General features: G+C 43.0%; 1 protein-coding gene across 6 annotated transcripts in view; it reads right to left on the bottom strand.

Moving 5' to 3' along the window:
• SORCS2 (sortilin related VPS10 domain containing receptor 2) overlaps positions 1-19,347 on the bottom strand; it is a 248,591-nt gene that overhangs the window by 29,599 nt on the left and 199,645 nt on the right. For all 6 annotated transcript variants that reach the window (XR_008305630.1, XR_008305629.1, XM_053243173.1 and 3 more), the window contains exons 19-23: positions 14,170-14,356; positions 10,124-10,257; positions 6,038-6,161; positions 4,179-4,291; positions 385-510 (exon numbers count right to left, since the gene is read on the bottom strand). Coding sequence is in view for 4 of the 6 variants with exons in the window: in XM_053243173.1 (XP_053099148.1) it covers positions 385-510; positions 4,179-4,291; positions 6,038-6,161; positions 10,124-10,257; positions 14,170-14,356 (684 nt within the window). In the remaining 2 variants the exon portion in view is untranslated. The remainder of the gene's footprint in view (positions 1-384; positions 511-4,178; positions 4,292-6,037; positions 6,162-10,123; positions 10,258-14,169; positions 14,357-19,347) is intronic.

The following is a 19,347-nucleotide window of genomic DNA, read 5'->3' as shown; positions in this document are numbered from 1 at the left end:
GACACAGAATCATCAAGGCTCTCTTTTTTTAATGTTTAATGTCCTGGAATTATTTGCGCACTTATAGCTGTGCTTCTGACTACCGCATAGCATCTGCCAGAGTTTCTGCTACAGCTATACATTCAGGCAGCCCCAAAGGTGGCCAAACAAAGAAAACAAACAAACAAGGAAAGGAAAGGGGAAAGGGGGGGAAAGAAAAAGCAAAGCACGATCGAACACCCCAAAACCATCTTCCCGTGTGTGTGTTGGAGAGAACACCTCCATGTTGCAACGCATAATGAAAAAGAAGGCATTCATCTTCAACTTACTAAGAGCCAGATTAAGTTAATAAGAAAGATACATATGGTATTGCTTGGTAAAATTAATACCGGTTACTCTTCTTACTTTATCACTTGATACAGTCCTCTTCCTTTTTGGGTGGTTCATGGATAGAAGCACATGCAAATTTGCAGTTGTGGGCAGTCCAGGTTTCACTACAGTCACAAGACTTTCTTCAGGTATGTTTGTTTCCTGGAGAGAGAGAAACCATTCAGAAATTTACTGGACTTGCAAGGCTCCTTTCTCTCTTTCTCTCCCGCCCGCCCCCCCCTTTTTTTTGTACTGCTCATCTTGGATTTTATCCCTTTGGCTTAGGAAGGATTCTATTGAGGGCTAATCACAGAAAATGCACGCAGTCTAACATTAATTAGTCAATGTTTGAAAAACACTTTGAAAAGGAGGAGTAAGGCATTATTACACATTAAAGTCAAGTGTCTTGCAATTCCAACAGAACATTGAGTGCTGGAACATAATATCGCTGATATTATGGTATGCTGTATAAGAAAGGTGTTTCCCCCCATCTATCTATTCAATTCTCTAAGACATGCCCGTGACAAATCCCATGTGTGGCAGCTCTCGCGAGAGTTAAGTACATTTGGAGTGTTCGGAGAGCTGCCAGATAGCCATGGGTGGGAGGGAAGAAAATGGCAGCGCTGGCTGGCCGGCTGGGGAAAAAACCTGTGGTGGAGGCCAGCTGGGCGGCCGAGAAATGGTGGTGGCCTGGCCGATGGGCCACGGATGGAAAGCGGCAATGGCGGCCCAACCGGAAACCAGGCATGGAGGAAAAGCAGTGGCGGCCAAGCCGGCCCTGAAGGGAAAGTGGTGGCAGCCCAGCTGGTTGGGGAAGGAATGCCGCAGTGGCCTGGTCAGCCACAGAGGGAAAGTGGCGGTGGCCCAGCCAGCTGTGAAGGGAAAGCGGTGGCAGCCCAGTCAGCCGGCCACAGAGGGGAAGCAGCAGCAGCCTGGCCAGCCGCAGAAGGAAAATGAGCTGGTGGTGGGGAGAACGAACTGGGGCAGGGGGTAGGAGAACGAAATGGGGCTGAAGGGGAGGAATAGGAAGAACTAGTGGTGCAGATGCTCTGTGCCAGGTCAGCTAGTTTAAATTAATCATCATGCAGTCTAATCCTATGCATATTTAACAGGAAACAGTGTTCCCTCTAACAGGGATTTCCAGATGTTGTTGACTACAACTTCCATAATCCCCAAGCAAAAGCCATTGCAACTGGGGATTCTGGGAGTTGTACTCAACAACATAGGAACATAGGAAGCTGCCATATACTGAGTCAGAACATTGGTCTACAGTATCTAGCACAGTCTTCACAGACTGGCAGCGGCTTGTCCAAGGTTGCAGGCAGGAATCTCTCTCAGCCCTATCTTGAAGAAGCCAGGGAGGGAACTTGAAACCTTCTGCTCTTCCCAGAGCGGCTTCATCCCCTGAGGGGAATATCTTGCAGTGCTCACACATCAAGTCTCCCATTCAGATGCAACCAGGGCAGACCCTGCTTAGCTATGGGGACAAGTCATGCTTGCTACCACAAGACCAGCTCTCCTCTCCAATTGAACAGCAACAGAATCTGGGAATCTCTGTTAGAAAGAACACTGGTAGGAAATTTGTTCCCCTGTGTTCTATGTGGTTTACTCTCAGGAAAGTGTGCAAACATTGTAACCATAGTTTCTAATATGATAAGCTGCAATAACAGAGCTTTAGTGTCCAGATCACAAAAACTGATAGGGCCACTCCATTCCATGCTGATCAGACAGCACTCAAGATACTGTGTCCAGTAAGGACACTGACAAACTGGAATGAGTTCAGAGGTGGGCAGCAAAGGTGATGGAAGGGTGTGTAAAGCAAGTCATATGAGGAGTGCTTGAAAGAGCAGGGTATGTTTAGCCTGGAGAAAAGACATGGGGAGATAGGATACCCATCTTCATATATCATAGGAACATAGGAAGCTGCTGTATACTGAATCAGACCATTGGTCTATCTAGCTCAGTATTGTCTACGCAGACTGGCAGCAGATTCCCCAAGGTTGTAATAAAGGATAGTCAAATAAAGATGGTGTTTTCTGGTGCTCCCTAGGGCAGGACTATAACCATCAGGCTGAAATTACAAGGAAGCAGATTTAGGCCAGACATTAGGAGGAATTTCCTAACTGCAAGAGCTGTTTGACAGTGGAACAGCCTGCTTCATGCAGTACTGGGCTCTTCTTTGCTGAAGGTTTTCATCAGAGGCTGGATAGCCATCTGATAGGGATGCTATGTTCTTTATACTGAGCAGAGGGTTGGACTAGCTGACCTCCAAAGTCCCTTCCAACTCTAAAATTCTATGTGTGTGCATGTGGGAGAAAAACCATAACTATTGGAAGAAAAAGGAAAAAAAATGTCTACATATTTCTATTCATTGGATTCATTCTATTCATTGGATAAAGTTAATAGAGATGAAAACATTTAACGAAAATTATCTCTATGACCATTAATTAATTATAGTCTTCTTTTTAAAAAGCCAATCTGTGCTTACTACAACTCCTCAACTAAGAACATCAAAGCATTAATCATCATCATGCTTGAGTCTATGATGCTTGAGTCCTAATTCCAGATCTATTATATGGCTGACTCCAGATCTGGCAGACAAAATCTTGCTTGTATGAGAAACAAGCACATATGTGCAGGAAATCAGCTCGCTCTAACTGTTAGTAATGCATAAGGAGTTTGTACACAATGAAAATGCAACCTCAATCATAAGCTATATTTGCACAGAAGCCAGCTGAGTCCTCCTAAAAACAGCGAGGTAATATACTTTCATATCACAACCTTAAAGTTGGCACTATTTAGAAATATTTGCAAAACTGCATATGTTGCCATGAGTAGAAAATGTGATCATTAGAATGTTGTGATGATGTAGTGTTATTGATTGAAACATGGGCAGTTTTCAGTGATATGACCTGGTCAAGATCATCAGTTTGCACAAATGACACTGATCTCAAACTGAGTATATATCAAAATTGCTGAGACACTTTGGACAACACAGCTGCACAGAGTTGCTGAGGAGGTAAGAATTGAAGCACTCAAGTTTCACATTCATTACATTGGTGACCAAAGGGCCCAGCAAACAACAAAACAAGTCAATGAAAGTGAATTAACAGCATTAATCAGTGCTTGTCAGTGTTCCTCATGCTCATATTTTAATAAAATAAATAAACAAGTAACATTGTGGGCTGGGTTGGGTTCAGAAGTTAAAACGAACCATGGTTGAGCTAAAGTAACCATGGTTTCACTATCTCTAAGCCCAGCTTATGTCTGCAGGAATCTTATCACCAAAGCTCTTGCCTTCATAGAAGCGACAGCAAAGGCAATTACCCTGCAGATTACATTCCTGTCTGCATTAAGGTGTGTTTCCATTTTTCCTGATATTGTATAAGGGGTCCAAACAGTTCTCTAGTTTCTCCACAAAGGTAATATTTTAAGCCGTAGTGCAGAAAATCCTTTATTTCCTCTCCACATATAACTACCATGTGGAGTCAATCTTATTGAAATAGTCCTCTAGAGCATGATCTGAGACATCAAGGCAGTAAAGTTCATGTAATGTTTGCCTAGGTTTATTCCAGAGGAAATAACACAGTCAGAGTGAGAATTTTGATGAGCTATTTACAGACAAGACTTGTTCTTTGTCAGTGTCCGTCAATCTGCTTCAAACATTTTGCATACTGAATGGTGTTGCAAAATGTTTTCTAAATGAAACAAAAAAACAATGCAGGGATACATTTTATTGTTCTGCTCTACAAAAGGGTGGGGTGGGGGCATTAGCTGAACCACGTTTTATGACTTGAGAGGGAGACATTCAAATCCATCAGGATGAGCACCTTTGCAATCTGCTGGGTTACCACAAGGCCAATGTCTTCCCGCCAGTCAGGTACGTTCGGGTTATACAAGTCCAGATGTTCAGAAAACCTGAGTGGAAGTACTTGAAAATGATCTGGAGACACAGAGAACACAACACTAAACGGTCAGTATTTTTAAAATAATAATAAAGGGAGTATCTTGAAATCAAAACTTACATTTCTCCCTATCTGAAATTCTTAAAGAATAAATAACGTCAGCAGTCAGTTTGCTAGAGACAAACAGCAAAAAGCCTTGGGGCACTTTAAAGGCTAACACATTTATGGAAGCACAAGTTTCTGTGGACTACCATCCACATCATCAGATACATCTGATGACTGGGCTGTAGCCCACAAAACTACCATGTACTAATACTGTCATAGACCATTAAATATTCAAGGTGCCACAATCTTTGTTGGTTTTGCTGCAACATACGAACATGACTTCCCCCGCTGGAAGAGTTTCTGAAAAGAACCAGCCCTTTCCTCCACTTGGCCACAAAGCAGTAATTAGTTCTTGGAAAGCAAGAGGTGAGCAGTGGGGTGGTGCTTCTCATGTCCCCCCTCCTCTTGCCATTAGGAAGAAAGCGCTTGTGTGCATCCTTCATGACACTGGGAAATATCTCTGGCAGCAGAGGACAGTGAGCAGGCACTAACCTTGGGACTGCAGGGGAATTAAGTGGGTCAAATGGGAAGTGAATGGAGTTCACTTTCCACTCAGCCAATGAAAGGCGCAGCCAAGCAAAAAAAGAACCAAGTTCATCATGCCTGCCCGTTCCCTGCAAAATGATTCTTTGGCAGAGAAAGAATCCTGAGCATTAGCGCTCTCTGAAGTATGTTCTCACAGCCCTTTTGTCATCCTCACATTGAGTCTGGGACTCAACCTCCCTCCTCCCCGACACTGCCAAAAGGATCAGATAGAGGGAGCAGAATTAAAGTTCTGGGTGCACACCAAAGGTGAACAAACATAAAAGCCCAAATCACCCCTCTTTGCAAATATCTATGCAGTAGGAAAGGAGGGCCACCTTAAGTGGTGCAGCGGGGAAATGCTTAACTAACACACAGAAGGTTGCCAGGTCGAATCCCCGCTGGTACTATATCAGGCAGCAGTGATACAGGAAGATGCTGAAAGGCATCATCTCATACTGCATGGGAGGAGGCAATGGTAAACCCCTCCTGTATTCTACCAAAGACAACCACAGGGCTCTGTGGGCGCCAGGAGTCGAAATTGACTTGATGGCAAACTTTACCTTACCTTAGGAAAGGAGCAAGACTCCCCCTCCCCGGCCCCTGCCACTTCTCTACTGAAAGGAATGGTGCTTTCAGGGTGCACATTCTCAATGCTCAAACCCTCCTTCAAGCAACAGTCCTTTAAATGACAAGGTGGGGCTCAGCTCTCTGTTGTCAAAAGGATGCATGTTCTTGGAACTTCGTCCCTCTCTCTTCCCTTCAGTGGTAAAGGAGAGTTGCCCTTCACTACCAAAAGAATTACCTTAACGCCTATGAATATTTCACAGATTCCTCTTGTTATTACTGAACTGGCACCTGGTGGGGGCAAACACCCCAAAAGCTCACCCTAATGTTTAGGGGAAGGAATTCTGGGTTGGGGTATGTAATATTATTAGTTGCCCTCAATGGGTCATGAAGATAAAGCAGACTGGAACCCCAGAATAAAGTGTGTGCTCAGACTTGCCACTTTTGACAGCTGAAGCAGAACTGTAGGAATTTAGAAAACTACAAACTTCACCCCCCCCCACCTCATTTTATCTACAACAGGATGAAAGTAGCAGAACCTGCAGAGTACCAAACCAACAAGAACAACAATTAAATGGAAATCACCTTACCCAAAACCTGGATAATCTTGGAATCTTGGAGCATGGAGTTCCCACAGGAAGCCTGAACTGTAACTCTGATTTCTCCTATCTCTACAAAAGTAGTTACCAAAACATTGTCCAGTGAAAGGAGTGGCTAAACAAAACAAAACAAAACAAAAACAGAGAGGGGGGGGGGAATTGAATGAATATGGAAGAATGTGATAAAATTGTAGTAGCAATAGATATTGAAATATTTGGAAGCACTCCAAGCAGCACTGACAAAACAGGTGTGTCACTGTCACCACCATGTGTTTTGGGCTGGGATAGCTTACCAATCTGCCTTGCTTTTCAACAGAAAAGGTCACACCTCCATGGGCAGCAACAACACGTTATGCATTGCTGCTATTCCTGCCAGCCACCATCTTTTCTCCCAGGGAACCATGCAATGTTGCTACAATGTATCATTTCGGTGTGTGTGGCTCCCATAGCTATAAAGGAGGACACAATTTTTCTTCCCAAAATGCATCTGGAATAACCCAATTTTGTCACACTGTCATTTCCTGTGGGGGGGGATGGTGGCCAATAGGAGTCAGCCACTGGGAAGAGCAGAAACATTTGAATTGCTACTTCTACTTCACCCACAACTGCACAGTTTTTTCTGTTGGAAAGCAAGACAAATTGGGTACGTTTTTGCTCTACCCCAAGAGATCCAAATGAGTTTTGAAGAAACCCCAGGAAATTGCTAAGATTCATCCTACCTGCTGAACCCCTTCCAGTACTGTGAAATTAACTGAATATATCTTTTGCAAATCGATCCATGCATTTCTATATATTTGCTTCTGTGATGGATCAAAGCACATAGAGCTTTTCCTTAAATTCCTGCTCTGCACCCAGTCATAAGGGTCACAGCCTACGAAAACCTCAGTGCACTGTAAGCATCTGCTCCAGCTGTTAGAATGTCTTATTAATATCCACTTATAAAAAGAGACTCAACACCTGGTTATCATTTGGTACAAGTTATCTAAAGCAGGCATGAGTAGGTGGAGTGTGAAAGATCCAATGCATGTAACTGTAGTAAAATAAAAATATTAAATATATTATAAAGGAAATTGGAATGTATACTTCTATGGCATTTAAAGTAAAATGGAGAAAAGACTTCAAAACCTGCAAAAGCATAAAAGGTAGCAAAAACTAGTTTCCTTAAGCAAATGGGTGGGGGGGGGGTGTTTCCACTGCTGGCATGGTGTTTTGCTGGGGCAGAGTCCCAAAACTACTTGGTGCTAAGTCCTTTGGGTTTTAATCATGTCCAAGAATCTCAGAGTTAGGGAGGAAAATGTCTGACTGCCTTGACTCTAACGCATACACAGTCCCAGGACAAACACGAAAGGAAAAGCAGGAAACTTACATCATTCTCAGAACCAGTTCCAACTGGAAGCAACTTTCTTCTTCTGCCAAGAGACTCCTATTTAAACTATTTGAATCACCCGCATTCTTTCTCTGGTTTAAAAAAAAACGTATCCAGTCCAAACTGGCACGCACAGCTCTTTGGCCATGTGATGAGCATGGAGCAGAACTATTTTTATGTAAATTAGCTTGGAACATGGTGCAGCTAAAGACAGAACATGGTGAAGCTGTCAATCACGAGTGGCAATTAGAGCGTGACAGTTGGGAGTGGGGAGTTTGTAGTGGAGAAAGGAGTGGATTTTGGGGTTTGGTGAGAAACAGTCTCAAAAGGAGATGCTTTAGACTCAAAGCATTAAAAACCTTCTGTGAAAGACTGGGAATAAGACAGTCTGTGACAAAGACTGGGTGAATGACCGTTTGTGATAAGGACTGGGTAAAAAGGACAGTTCTAAGGAGGAAATGGGTTAAAGTTTTAAGCAGAGGCAGAGGGAGGCCAGCAGCGGCCCGGGTTCTGCCGCCACCGCAGCCCCCTAGCCCCACCCCTGGAGTCTGACGTCAGATGCAGGGGCGTGGTTTAGTTCCCAAATGAGGCTGTGTTTGGGAGTTAGATTGGCCAGCTCTGTGTTCGCAGCATGGCCGGAATGGCTCTCCCTGCCTTTAAAAGTCACTCCGGCTGCGCTGGCTGATCTTTAGCTCGAAAATGGAGATGCGTGGCTCCGTTTTTGAGCTAAATCATGCCTCCTGCCTCTGATGTCAGAAGCAGGGGCCCTGAAGGGCGGCGGCCTGAGTTCTTTGAACTCATCTGCTCAATGGTGGCTCCACCCCTGGTTTGAAGTACTGAGTGAAACACAACCAAGCTCGGTAAAAAGAAGCAACATCAATACTGTAACCAAGCAAGTTAACAGTCCTTCTTAATAGTAGTACTAGTAGAGAAACATCTCTGACTGAGTGACTCCTGTCAACAACTTTCACCAAGTCTGCCAAGTCACATAACCAGGATAAGAAAACCTAAGCATTACAGAGGCTTCATAGCAAACAAATGGTGGCAGCAGGGATATAGGTGAGGTGAACAATTTAAGTGTGCATGAACCGAAAATTGCTGCTCGGTCCGAATTCAAGCCAAACCGCCTGTACCCAAACTGGTTAAGTCAAACTGGTGTGGTTCCAGTGAGGGCGGCTTGCTGAAGAGGGATCATACGAACTTCGGTTGTGCTGGGGGTTGAGTGGTGTTGGCAGCTGCTGCCAGGCCAGTAAGAACTTTACATTATTTCTATTGCTGCCCCACCGCCCGCCCTTTCAATGTCAAACCGGTCTGCCCAAACTGGGTTTGGTTCAGTTCAATTGTGGACTAAACTTCCTCTGGTTTGGTTTGCGATTGAGCCGCCCAACTGGTTCTGCATCACTTTGTGCACCCCCTTGTGAACAAGCCCAGGTAATGAAAAACATCTGGAAATAAACTTAACACGCACAGCAGAATCAGACCCAAACGCCACAGGCCAATATGAAAAGAATCTAAAAACTAGCCAGTCATTAGGATATGTCTGGGGGGGGGAGAGAAAGGGAGGGAGACAGACAGACAGACAATTATGGCTTGTATGACAATGGTTCCCCCTTGTGTGAGTCACAAATAATTCCCTCACAATTTTTCATTATGTGAGATAGAATTAATACGCAGGGAATGGAACATATCCCTATACAGGTGGCCCTCGTTATCTGCAGTCCCGGCACCCATGGTTTTGCGTATCTGCGGTCAGGCAATAGAGACCTGACCTCGTTATATATGCTTCAAAAAATAGTAGGAATTTGCCTATCTGTGGTTCCTAGGTGGCCAGAAATGACCTCTGAGGTTATTTCCAGCCACCATTTTGCTGAAAGGAGCCATTAAAAAAAAAAATCCCACAATTTTTCATGGAAAATTGCTGAAATGTGGGGTAGGGGGCATTGCTGGACAGCTGGAGATCTGTAGAGCATGGTACGGCACTTTATTTCTCTTATCTTTTTAGCCACTTTTCACCTCCAGGAACCTAACCTCCTAATTCCCATTGCCTCAAGGTCTCATTATCGACACTTCCGTTATCCACGCTTGTAGGCGAGAATGGAACCCCCATGCATAACAAGGGCTACCTGTATTGAACTGGTTGCTTGGGACTGGGAGGAGGGAGGTCTGTGATCTTAGAAAAGATGGAATCAGACAGGTAAAACTGGCCAAGCCTTAGACATTTTTAGTCACTGTTTCTAATTCAGATTCTCACCATGTCATGCATTAATTCCTAAATAGATATGCATCTCTGTGATTCATTATTCATAAGAAATACAAAGAATTTGAGTTTTCAATATTGCTATAATTCAAAATCTAGAAGATCTTGTTTTTGAAAGGTAGAGATGCAGTTGAGATTCCACTAAAAGAAATGGCCTGTGTAGTGCTAAGGTGAATGCAAACATTTTAGGAGTACACGAAAGCTCAATGGAATTGTAGCAAGCAAGATCATAAAGTTGGTCGTTTTCAAGAAAAGCTTATTTGTGATTCTGTGGATTATTTTTAATTATCTAAGAATTTTTATTCTGCCTCCAGTTCCAAAAGAAATGTTCAAGAGAGCTTACATAACTAAAACCTAGGTATATAATAAAACAACTGATCTTTCAATTATGAGCTAGTGTTAAAAAACAAAGTTTTAAATGTTGGAAAAGTCAGGGGTGATTTTTATTCCATACCTGAAGACTGTTTCCAATCCACCAGTAGAAGAGTGTAAAGTTAGGGTTCCTTGGCAGGATTATGGCTGTCAAGTTCACCTCTTGGTTTCTTCCAATGACAGGAAGCACTTCTAGATGTAAAGCCTGCAGTGGAGCTGGAAACAGCCCAAACCATTAATTAAGAAGCCCTGTTAATTTATTAAGCAATTTGGATTCTCAAATTGTTCAGCACTTCATCAGCAACAGCATCCCTACAGACACTCAAGTGCCATTAGTCATTAGCAATGCATTTCAGGCAAATCCCAGAGACCACATTATCATTGTTTAAGAAGCTGATGAAGTTACTGGCCAAAGCATGTGGTGAATCACTTTTCCTCTTGCTCAAGAAACAAAAAATAAATAAAAGGATGGAGGAAATGACTCTCATGCAAAATTAATTTGCCTGGAATGCTTGAGACAATTTTAATCAGAAAAAGTAGAATTTATTCTCTATGAGAAGTAAGTGGATTTCCTCAGCCCCTCATACCCATGGGGAAGGACTGTTGCTCAGTGGTAGAGCATCAGCTTTGCATGCAGAAGGTTGCCGGTTCAATCCTTGGCATCTCCAGGCAGGGCTGAGAAAGACTCCTGCCTGAAATCTCGGGAGAGCCCCTGCCAGTCAGAGTGGACCATACTGAGCTAATGGCCCAACAGTCTGACTTGGTATAAAGCAGCTTCCTGTGTTCCTATGTTCAAATAGCAATGAAGACATCAAACCTGGGAGTATACAAAGGCCTGAGTCAACTATGCTAGAGGTTGGTGAAGACAGCCTCATAGAGCATTAATACACAACTAGCAGAACCTGCCGCTAGTCTGTTGCCGCGTTTTCCTTCCCCGGCTGTTCTCTCGGTGGCGTGGCTCCGCCGCCCGCCTTCTCTCACTTTTCCCTCCCGGCAGCACTTTCCTTCCCCACCAGGCGTGGCATGGCTCCGCCACCCGCCCAGCCGGGCTCCTCTCAGCGGTGTGGCTCTGCCGCCCACTGTCTCCTCCAGACGCCTCCTCACCCCGGCCAGGCCAGGCCCGCCACTGCCTCTATTATTTTTCCAGCCAGCCAACCGACAATCTCATGCTCAAGAGCTCTGTTAGGAGCTCTCACGAGATTTCTGCCACACATTTTTTCTGGCACGTCTTGGAGAAATAAATATATAGATACATACACATGTAGTGGCCATTCGAGGTGCAACTGTGTGGGTGCCTCCACCTGGTACACTCCCAAAGTGGTTCCAGAGGTGGCACATTGATGCAACTCTTCCCCTTTTTCATTTTTGTATTTATATATATTTGCAGATTGTAATGGTGTGGTGATAATCACTGGCACAGAGCCAGAATGTGCATCCCTGCTGGGTTTTGGACGCAGAAACAAAATCTGTTGCTACAAATGCTGCATCCCTATCAAATCCCTACTGGGTTTGACATTCGAGCAAAACAACTCAGGCAGTATTATCCACCACAATATGTGTTGATGCTCTCTTTATACATCAGGGTTGCTGATCATAAATATGAATTATGCCCCCTTGTCATTATAGTATTCTATTCAATGGCCAACATCCTGGCTACTTCTATTCAATGGCTAACCACTTGACAGAAGTCCTACAGGAATCAAGTGGTTCTTTAGAGTAACTTCCGAGAAATACTACTGAGGAACTTGGTCTGGATGCCAGGTAATGTGCCCCTTCCTCCCTTTGCTTCAAGTAGCCACCTTTCCCATATCTTCCTCCTTGCCTTGTTCTTAAGTTAGAAATAAAATTTTAAATTATTTACTTGATGTTTGTATTGTTTAGGAATGTCTACAGATATATAACTGGGTGGCATACCTGTTTTTATTTTTAATTAAAAAATGATCATTGTAATGCATTTGTATATGATTAAACAAAATGCATAGTTCTTCCTGATTATTATTTTTGGCCAAAATTAATAAATGCAGTCACATTTATTATTTCACACTGCTCAAGAATGCAACGGTGGCATTACTCAAATTATGTTTCACATTATGCTATTTCATATTTTTTGAAGGTTCTGAGAACTCTTAGGAAGCAATCCAAACACATCTGTGTTGTGCTACAGGAATTGTGACAGCATCAGCATACTGAACATTATTTGAATGTATATCAATGTAAAGGAGAAGCATCACAGAAACCTCTGCCTTCCAAGCAATCACATTCAAGTGAACTTCCAGTTGTTAGTTTACTCGAGCACTTTGTGGAGAAATGGGCATCACGTACCCCAGTCTAACAAACCCCAGTTGATGGAGGAAGGCTAAATTGTGTAGAAGCAGTGAAATATGAAAAACTTCAATGCAACCATTTTAGGGGTTTGAGAGGCTTGAAAGGTTGTGCAGTTAGGAAAGTTAAAATGATTTCTTAGGCCAGTGGCTTCCATGGTGCTGAAGCAAGATATTGCAAGAGGACGTTCATGGACCCAGAGCCCATCAGCAATTTTGCTAATGGAAACAGCAAGGCTGTCCTTAGAGAGCCCTGGCGGGATGCGGGGCCCAGGGCAAATCAGCCAGTGCAGCGCCCCCTTCCAATTAATTCTAATAAGGGTTAAAAGAGCGGGGCCTGGGGCAGTCGCCCTGCTTGCCCTGCCCTAAGGACAGCCCTGGGAAACAGGCCAAGAATTTCAAAGCATTGTAACTGAAAGCCAATATGTCACTCATGTACATAAAGAGCTGTTTAGCAGTTGCACACCACAAATGGATACGCTTGGTTTTCTGGTTTTCTACGCTTGGTTTTCTACTTTTGAAGTGCTCAATATATCAAAACTTGAGATCTCAATTAATCAGCCCACTGTTAAATGATATGAGGGAACAACCTGAGGATCTTGTTGTTGCATATTTATTAGCAGATAATGATGCAACTATTTCATACGTTGTGGCTAAATTCTGTTATGTGGTCACCAGATTAAGAACTTCAAAAGAACAGAATGCAACTTTGGGTTCCTTACTGTTAATTTTAAATTATGCCTATACACTTACGCCTTACCAATGCCGTTATTTTATTTCTACGTGTAATTATTACTAATCAAAAGCTGCTAGCCATTTATGTGTAACTGACTTTCTATTAATATTTTTCCTTTTAATTATGTAAAGATTTTTATTTCTTTTTTGGTCAAAGGCCGTAAATAAAGTATGATTATGAATATATAGACAAACTCACATTACTTTGGGCCAAGATTCTAATATGGAATGACCAATGGGAATGGCTACTCTCATGTATTGAAAAACTGCAGCCAATATATCTAACTTCAGGCCAACCTACACATTACGTTACACTTCTCATTAGTGCTGGAGGGCTTGACTTATTTTAAGCTTTTATTTCAAATCTTTATTGTTACGGTCATTCGACCAGCAAAACACAAAGTACAAAAGCTTTACATAAGCTTTTATTTTAAAAATAGTAGCTGCACTGCAGAACAGGGCTGCGGAGGGAATGAAGAGCTTTGTCTCTACCCCTTGCCATGGTTCCATCTGAATTGGATTCCTGCCACATTTGTCCAAGGAAAAAAACTTCCCTTGGTGCCAATCTAGAATGTACAAAAGACATTCTACAGCACCTATTGTGTGTATTTGCACAAAACAGGCTGTGCAGGAGGCATGATACTGGCAAACAATGATGAAGTGGCACAAATATTTGTGCCATATCAATGCTGCAGGTGCCACCTGTTCACAGTCTAGGTTTCCTTATAACTGCTAGATTCACAGCTGGGGAATCCATAGTTGCTGTGGCTGCATGCTGAGCACGTTGTAGGGATCCAGTGATGAGTAAGAGTGCCAGAGACCAGCAGAAATCATGTCTTACATGTCACCACTCTGATCTGTGAAGCTGCCCTCTGTCCATATTTAACAAACTCTTCCGGGACTCTCCATGAGTAGCTGGTTGGTCTTGGCTCTTCCTCAATGAGACAAAAGTCATCATTCCACTAAGTACTAAGAGGCCATCAGATGAAAAAAAAATGCTACCATGATCACTACTGCTTATTGTTATTATTACAAACTAGAGAAAAATGAAGAGAAAGAAGTCAAGACTTACATTGAACCTGAACGAACACAACTGCTTCGTCTTGGCCAGCAGCATTTTCAGCAGTCACTGAGACACGGTAAACCCCAGGACTCTCATAGCGGTGTTGGATGGGTTCACCTGTCAATGTAAGGTTCACATATATTGCCTTAACGCCATCGCCAAGGTCCACGCGGTACTTGGTGTTTAAAACATCTCCCTATGAAAAGCCAAGAACAACCAAAATAAGAGGGATGGAAATGACACATTTAAGCTCCAGCACAAAAAATGAGAAGGGGAAACAAGACAAGAGATTTCTTCTACTGTGCTGAAGATGATCAGTTTTATCTCTTATAAACACTGCCTAGAGATGTCTATATCAGGCGGTATAAAATATGATATATATATATATTAAATGCCTATACATAGGCATTTGGAAAAAATTTAAAAACATCAGCACAAATGTAAAAGAAAATTTTTGAAAGACAGGAGACAATGCCTAGGACTACCTGTTCATTATTCTGTTTGTTTCTGGAGGTGCCTATTTCTTCCTTGAAATTTAAGATATCAGAATGAAATATGAAGTAATGCAGACAACAGAGCCATAGAGGGAGTGCTATCACTGAGAATCCTTCTCTGTCACTATCCTCTCCCTCTCATCTCCTGCCTCATTTTGGCATATAGATGTGCTATGTTGTTAGGAAAGAACTGCTGTGTTGATGGCTGTACACTTCAGAACTGATTCCTTGAATGGATGGTATTGCTTGTTATTGAACAATTGCCATGCGAGACAGGTGTCATCAAGCTCTGCGCTGGACATATGCAGTTGCTTGAAAAAGAACACTGGTCCTGCCAGCTCTGTACTGTCTTCTCTAATTGGAAGCAGCTCTCCAGGGTCTCAGACAGAGGTCTTTTCCAGCCCTGTTAGCTGCAAGACTCCAGGGACTAAATTCCTGGAGTGGGAGGGGTGCTGTGCCACCTCAGGCACTGAGCAGGGGGCTTGGGGCAGTCCTACTAGACTGCTGACATACAGCCACAGGGCTGAAGTTATAGGGAGGAAGGCTGCTGTTCCTCATCCCTGCACTGGCTCCCAGTTTGTTTCTAGGCCTAGTTCAAAGGACGAGTTTTAACCTTTAAAGCCCTTATTGGCTTGGGATCAGGTGAGAGTGCCTTGCCCCATATGTCCCAACCCGGACCTTAAGGTCTTCGTCCAAGTCCTTCTGCCAGAAGAGGTGAGGCAGATGACTACTAGGGAGAGGGCCTTTTCGGTGGTTGCACCCCATTTATGGAACAGCCTCCCCAGTGAGGTTCGCCTGGCTTCACCACTTTGCTAACAAATAAAGTTTATTTTATTATTATTAATTTTTTATTCTTATTCTTATTTATTACTCCTTTGACTGGCAATGGCTGGGTTTGACAACAGGTTAGGGATGGACAGGCTGCAGGAGTCATGTTGCTGCAGAGCAGTATTTCCCCTGTTTAGTTGCTAGAATTCTTTATTTCCCCTGTTTAGTTGCTAGAATTCTTTAGAAGTGGCAGGATGATTGGCAAACACTTCACAGGGCGGTCTGCTATGGACTCTGTGGTGAGTGTGCCCACATCTCCTGCATTCAAAGTTCTTTTGATGCTGTCATCATGTTCTGTTTCTGCTGACTGAGTAGGTTGTGGAAGTACAGCAGCAGTCATTTTCGTGGAACCACAGGACGGCACCATTTCTATAAATGTGGCGATAAAATAGTGAAACTGTTCCAAACGTTGTTTACCATCATTTTGTGCATGCTGTGGAGAAGAGCTAAAAGACATAAATCACAGGCGGTTTCCCATTCTAAAGGTGCATATGAATCATCCTGGTGTGCCCTACACATTCTCGCCTCCCCCCTCCCCCCGCCATCTACCCTCTTTCACTGTTGAATTAGTGACAGATCAGTGAATTGGAATGCCCACTCAACTGGAAGTCAGTTCAGTTTAGAAGATCTTTAACAGGCTTCTAGAATGGTGGAGTTCATAACACAGAACATGGTTACCAGCTAAAAGAAAGAAAGAAAGAAACAATGTGGGCGCGCTTCTCAAAAGCCTAGCTTGATTTCTTTTTTATTGTGTTCATAGTTGCTTATGAGTGAGGTAGTCAAAGCAAAAGAGGAGGGTCAGATCAGGTGCATGGAATAGCAATGCTGTATGCAAGAAACACTGGCCATTTAAAAAAAGAAAGTCTAGTTCTTTATATACAATATCATTCACATTTTAAAATGTCCCCTGACACCTTTTAAGCATACTGATTAGGAACAGTAAAAAAATTGTTTAGGGCTTTTAGTTTAGAAAAAAAGATAACAAAGAGGATGAGACAGAAATGTGTAAACTTCTGGTTGCCTTGAAACAGACTTTATCGCCCTTATACTGGATTGCATTGCATTGCATTGATTGGCAGACACGCTGGTGCTTTTGCGGATTCCTTAATTTGGTAAAAGTAAAGACCTACCTGTTCGGCCTGGCCTTCCAGGGTTTTTAAATTGTTTTAAAGGGTTTTTAATGTATCTGGTTTTTATAAGGTTTTGAATTGTTTTATTTTTTAGCTGCTTTATTGTGTTTTAAAATTTTCATTCCTGATCATTGATTGATTTTAACTGTTTTATGATATTTGTGAACCGCCCTGAGCTATTCTGTAAGGGCGGTCCAGAAACCAAACAAACAAATAAATAAATAATAAATAAAAGTGATGAGATTTTTCCTTTGACATCTGACAGCCTCCAAGGCACACAGCCCTGTGGAATTATCTCCAGAATTCAGGTATCCATGGAGTGAAGTCAAATATGTCACTTTGGATTTCAGGAAAGCTCAGAGAAGTGCTAGGGAAGATTACATGCTTAGGTAAATTAACAGGGAAAGGAACACAAGTTGGATGGGGGTTTCCAAAGAAGGCACCAACAATTCCAAGGAGAAAGAAAATGGGAGGCATCTTAAAAAGCCAATGTGGCTGCACAAAAATGGTGATGAGGTGATGACAGTAAATTGGAGGACAGGCAGCCTCCAAGTCAAGTAATCCACACTTATAGGGAAAGCTACCAGGAACGTTAAAACTCAGATTGAGAGGAGGGATGCTAACAACAACAAAAGGGTCTTTCCCAGATATTCAAAGTCAGAGGAGGAAGAAGGAAATGGTAAGCTTCCCAGTAAGGATGGTGAAATGTTGTGACAAAGAAAAGGGAGAACTTCTCAACTCCTGTCTTTTCCCAAAAAGGGAATTGTAGGCACTCACACAAAAGCAGCATGAATGGTAAGGGATCAGGGCCGCAGTTTGATAAAGAGTAGTCAGGAACATCTATCTATCTTAAATGAGTCCAGGTCTTCAGGGCTGGCTGAACTGCATGCTAGGGTTTAAAAATAACTTGCTGATGTAATCACAAAACCTTTGTCTATCATCTCTGAGAAATCTTAGAGAATGGGTGAGGGGCCACAAGACTGGAGATAGGCTAATGTTGCAATCTTCAAACAAAAGGAAAGGATGGACTGGAAAAATACAGACTGGTCAGACTAACTTTGAAACCAGGAGCTTTCCCAGACAGCAGGATTTACTGTGGGTTTACTGCGAGTTAGAAGTTGCCCCCCCAAACAACGCAAAAAGTGGATTTTTTTACCCCGGATATAAATTGGGCTACACTTTAATGCACAATGAACCCAAATTGTGTGTTAAGTGCTCCCGGATAACTCGCAGGGACTTTGGGGTAAATAGGGCCGATATGTGAATGCACACCTCCATTCTGAAGGAGATGCGAGCTAAAAGCTGGGTGTGAAAATCTTGCAGGTAAGATGCTAGAAGAGATGATAAAGCAGTCAGTCTGTATGGATCTTAATCACAGTAGAAGCCAGCATGGATTTATCAAGAATAAATCCTGTTGGACCAATATTCTCTCTCTCTCTCTCTTAAACTGATTACTAGCTTAGTGGATTGTATAAATTCTGTGGACAGAATGTATCTTGCTTTCAGCAAAGGATTTGACTACGTTACCCATGATATTTTGGTTAGCATACTGGTCAAATGTGGGCTAGATAACAATATCATCAAGTGTGTTTTACAACTGGCTAGAAAACCGTACTCAAAAAGTGCTCACTAGTGGATCCTCACCAAACTGGAGGAAGGCTTTTGAATCGGGTGCTGCAGCAGTCTGCCGTGGACCCAGTACTCGCCAGTTATTTGACTGATAGCCTAAGTGAAAGGGTGGATGGAGTCCTCATCCAGTTTTGTAGGTGATGGGAGAGATAGCTATCACTTCAGAAGATAGGAATCACATTCAAAAGGGCCTTAACAGAATAGAAAACTTGGCTGTAAGTCAGATGTGGCTTGGCAATACGAAAAGGGTATTAGGATGGCAGCTGATCACAAGTTGAACGTGAGTCAGCCCAAGTGAAGCAACTACAAAAACGGCTAAGGTGATTTGAGGCTTCATTAACACAATCATAGTGTATATCATGAGACATAATAGTTCCACTTGATTCTGTACTAGTTGAACCATATCTGGAGCAGTGTGTCCAGTTCTAGGTGCTGTATTTTAATAACATTGCCTGCAGAAGAGAAGACTGAAGAGGTAGGTACATGATCTTCAAAGACTTGAAGGGCAGCCACATAGAAAAGCCTTGTCCTCTGCCACCTCTGAAGGCAAGACTAGCTTGAATGGGTTTAAGTTACAGGAGGGTAGATTTTGGCTGAATGTCAAAAGAAAATTTCAACAGTGAGAATAACAATGGAAGCAATAACCAGTGGGGTGGACAGTTGGGATCTCTCTTGCTGAAGTGTCGGAGATGCTTTAGTTCTGAATATTCTGGACTGGATGGCCTACAAGACATCTCCCGCTCTGTTTCTAAGTTTATCCAGCTCCATGGGCACAGCACTTTTCCGGAAGCTGCTCTCACAAGCTCAGAGGAAGGAGAATCCCTGGATTACACACCCCATATTCTGCTGTCTCGCCTCCCAAACTGACCACTTCAGCATCAGAAGGGAAAGTGTGTGTACTTCAATGTTCACTTTGGGACCAATTTGTCCAGGGCGGCTCAGGAGTTCATAGCACCCATGACAACTATGGGCCTATCCCAAGTGGTCTCCTGACTGACACATATTGCTGGCCACACACTTGATCTGGTCTTTCACTCTGAGTGTTCTGTGGGTGGGGACTCCTATGATTTCCCCATTGTCATGGACAGACCAGAATGAACAGACCA

Source organism: Hemicordylus capensis, chromosome 4, assembly GCF_027244095.1.
Source record: "Hemicordylus capensis ecotype Gifberg chromosome 4, rHemCap1.1.pri, whole genome shotgun sequence".
Lineage (NCBI taxonomy): Eukaryota > Metazoa > Chordata > Lepidosauria > Squamata > Cordylidae > Hemicordylus > Hemicordylus capensis.
This window is presented reverse-complemented; position numbering and strand designations above follow the sequence as displayed.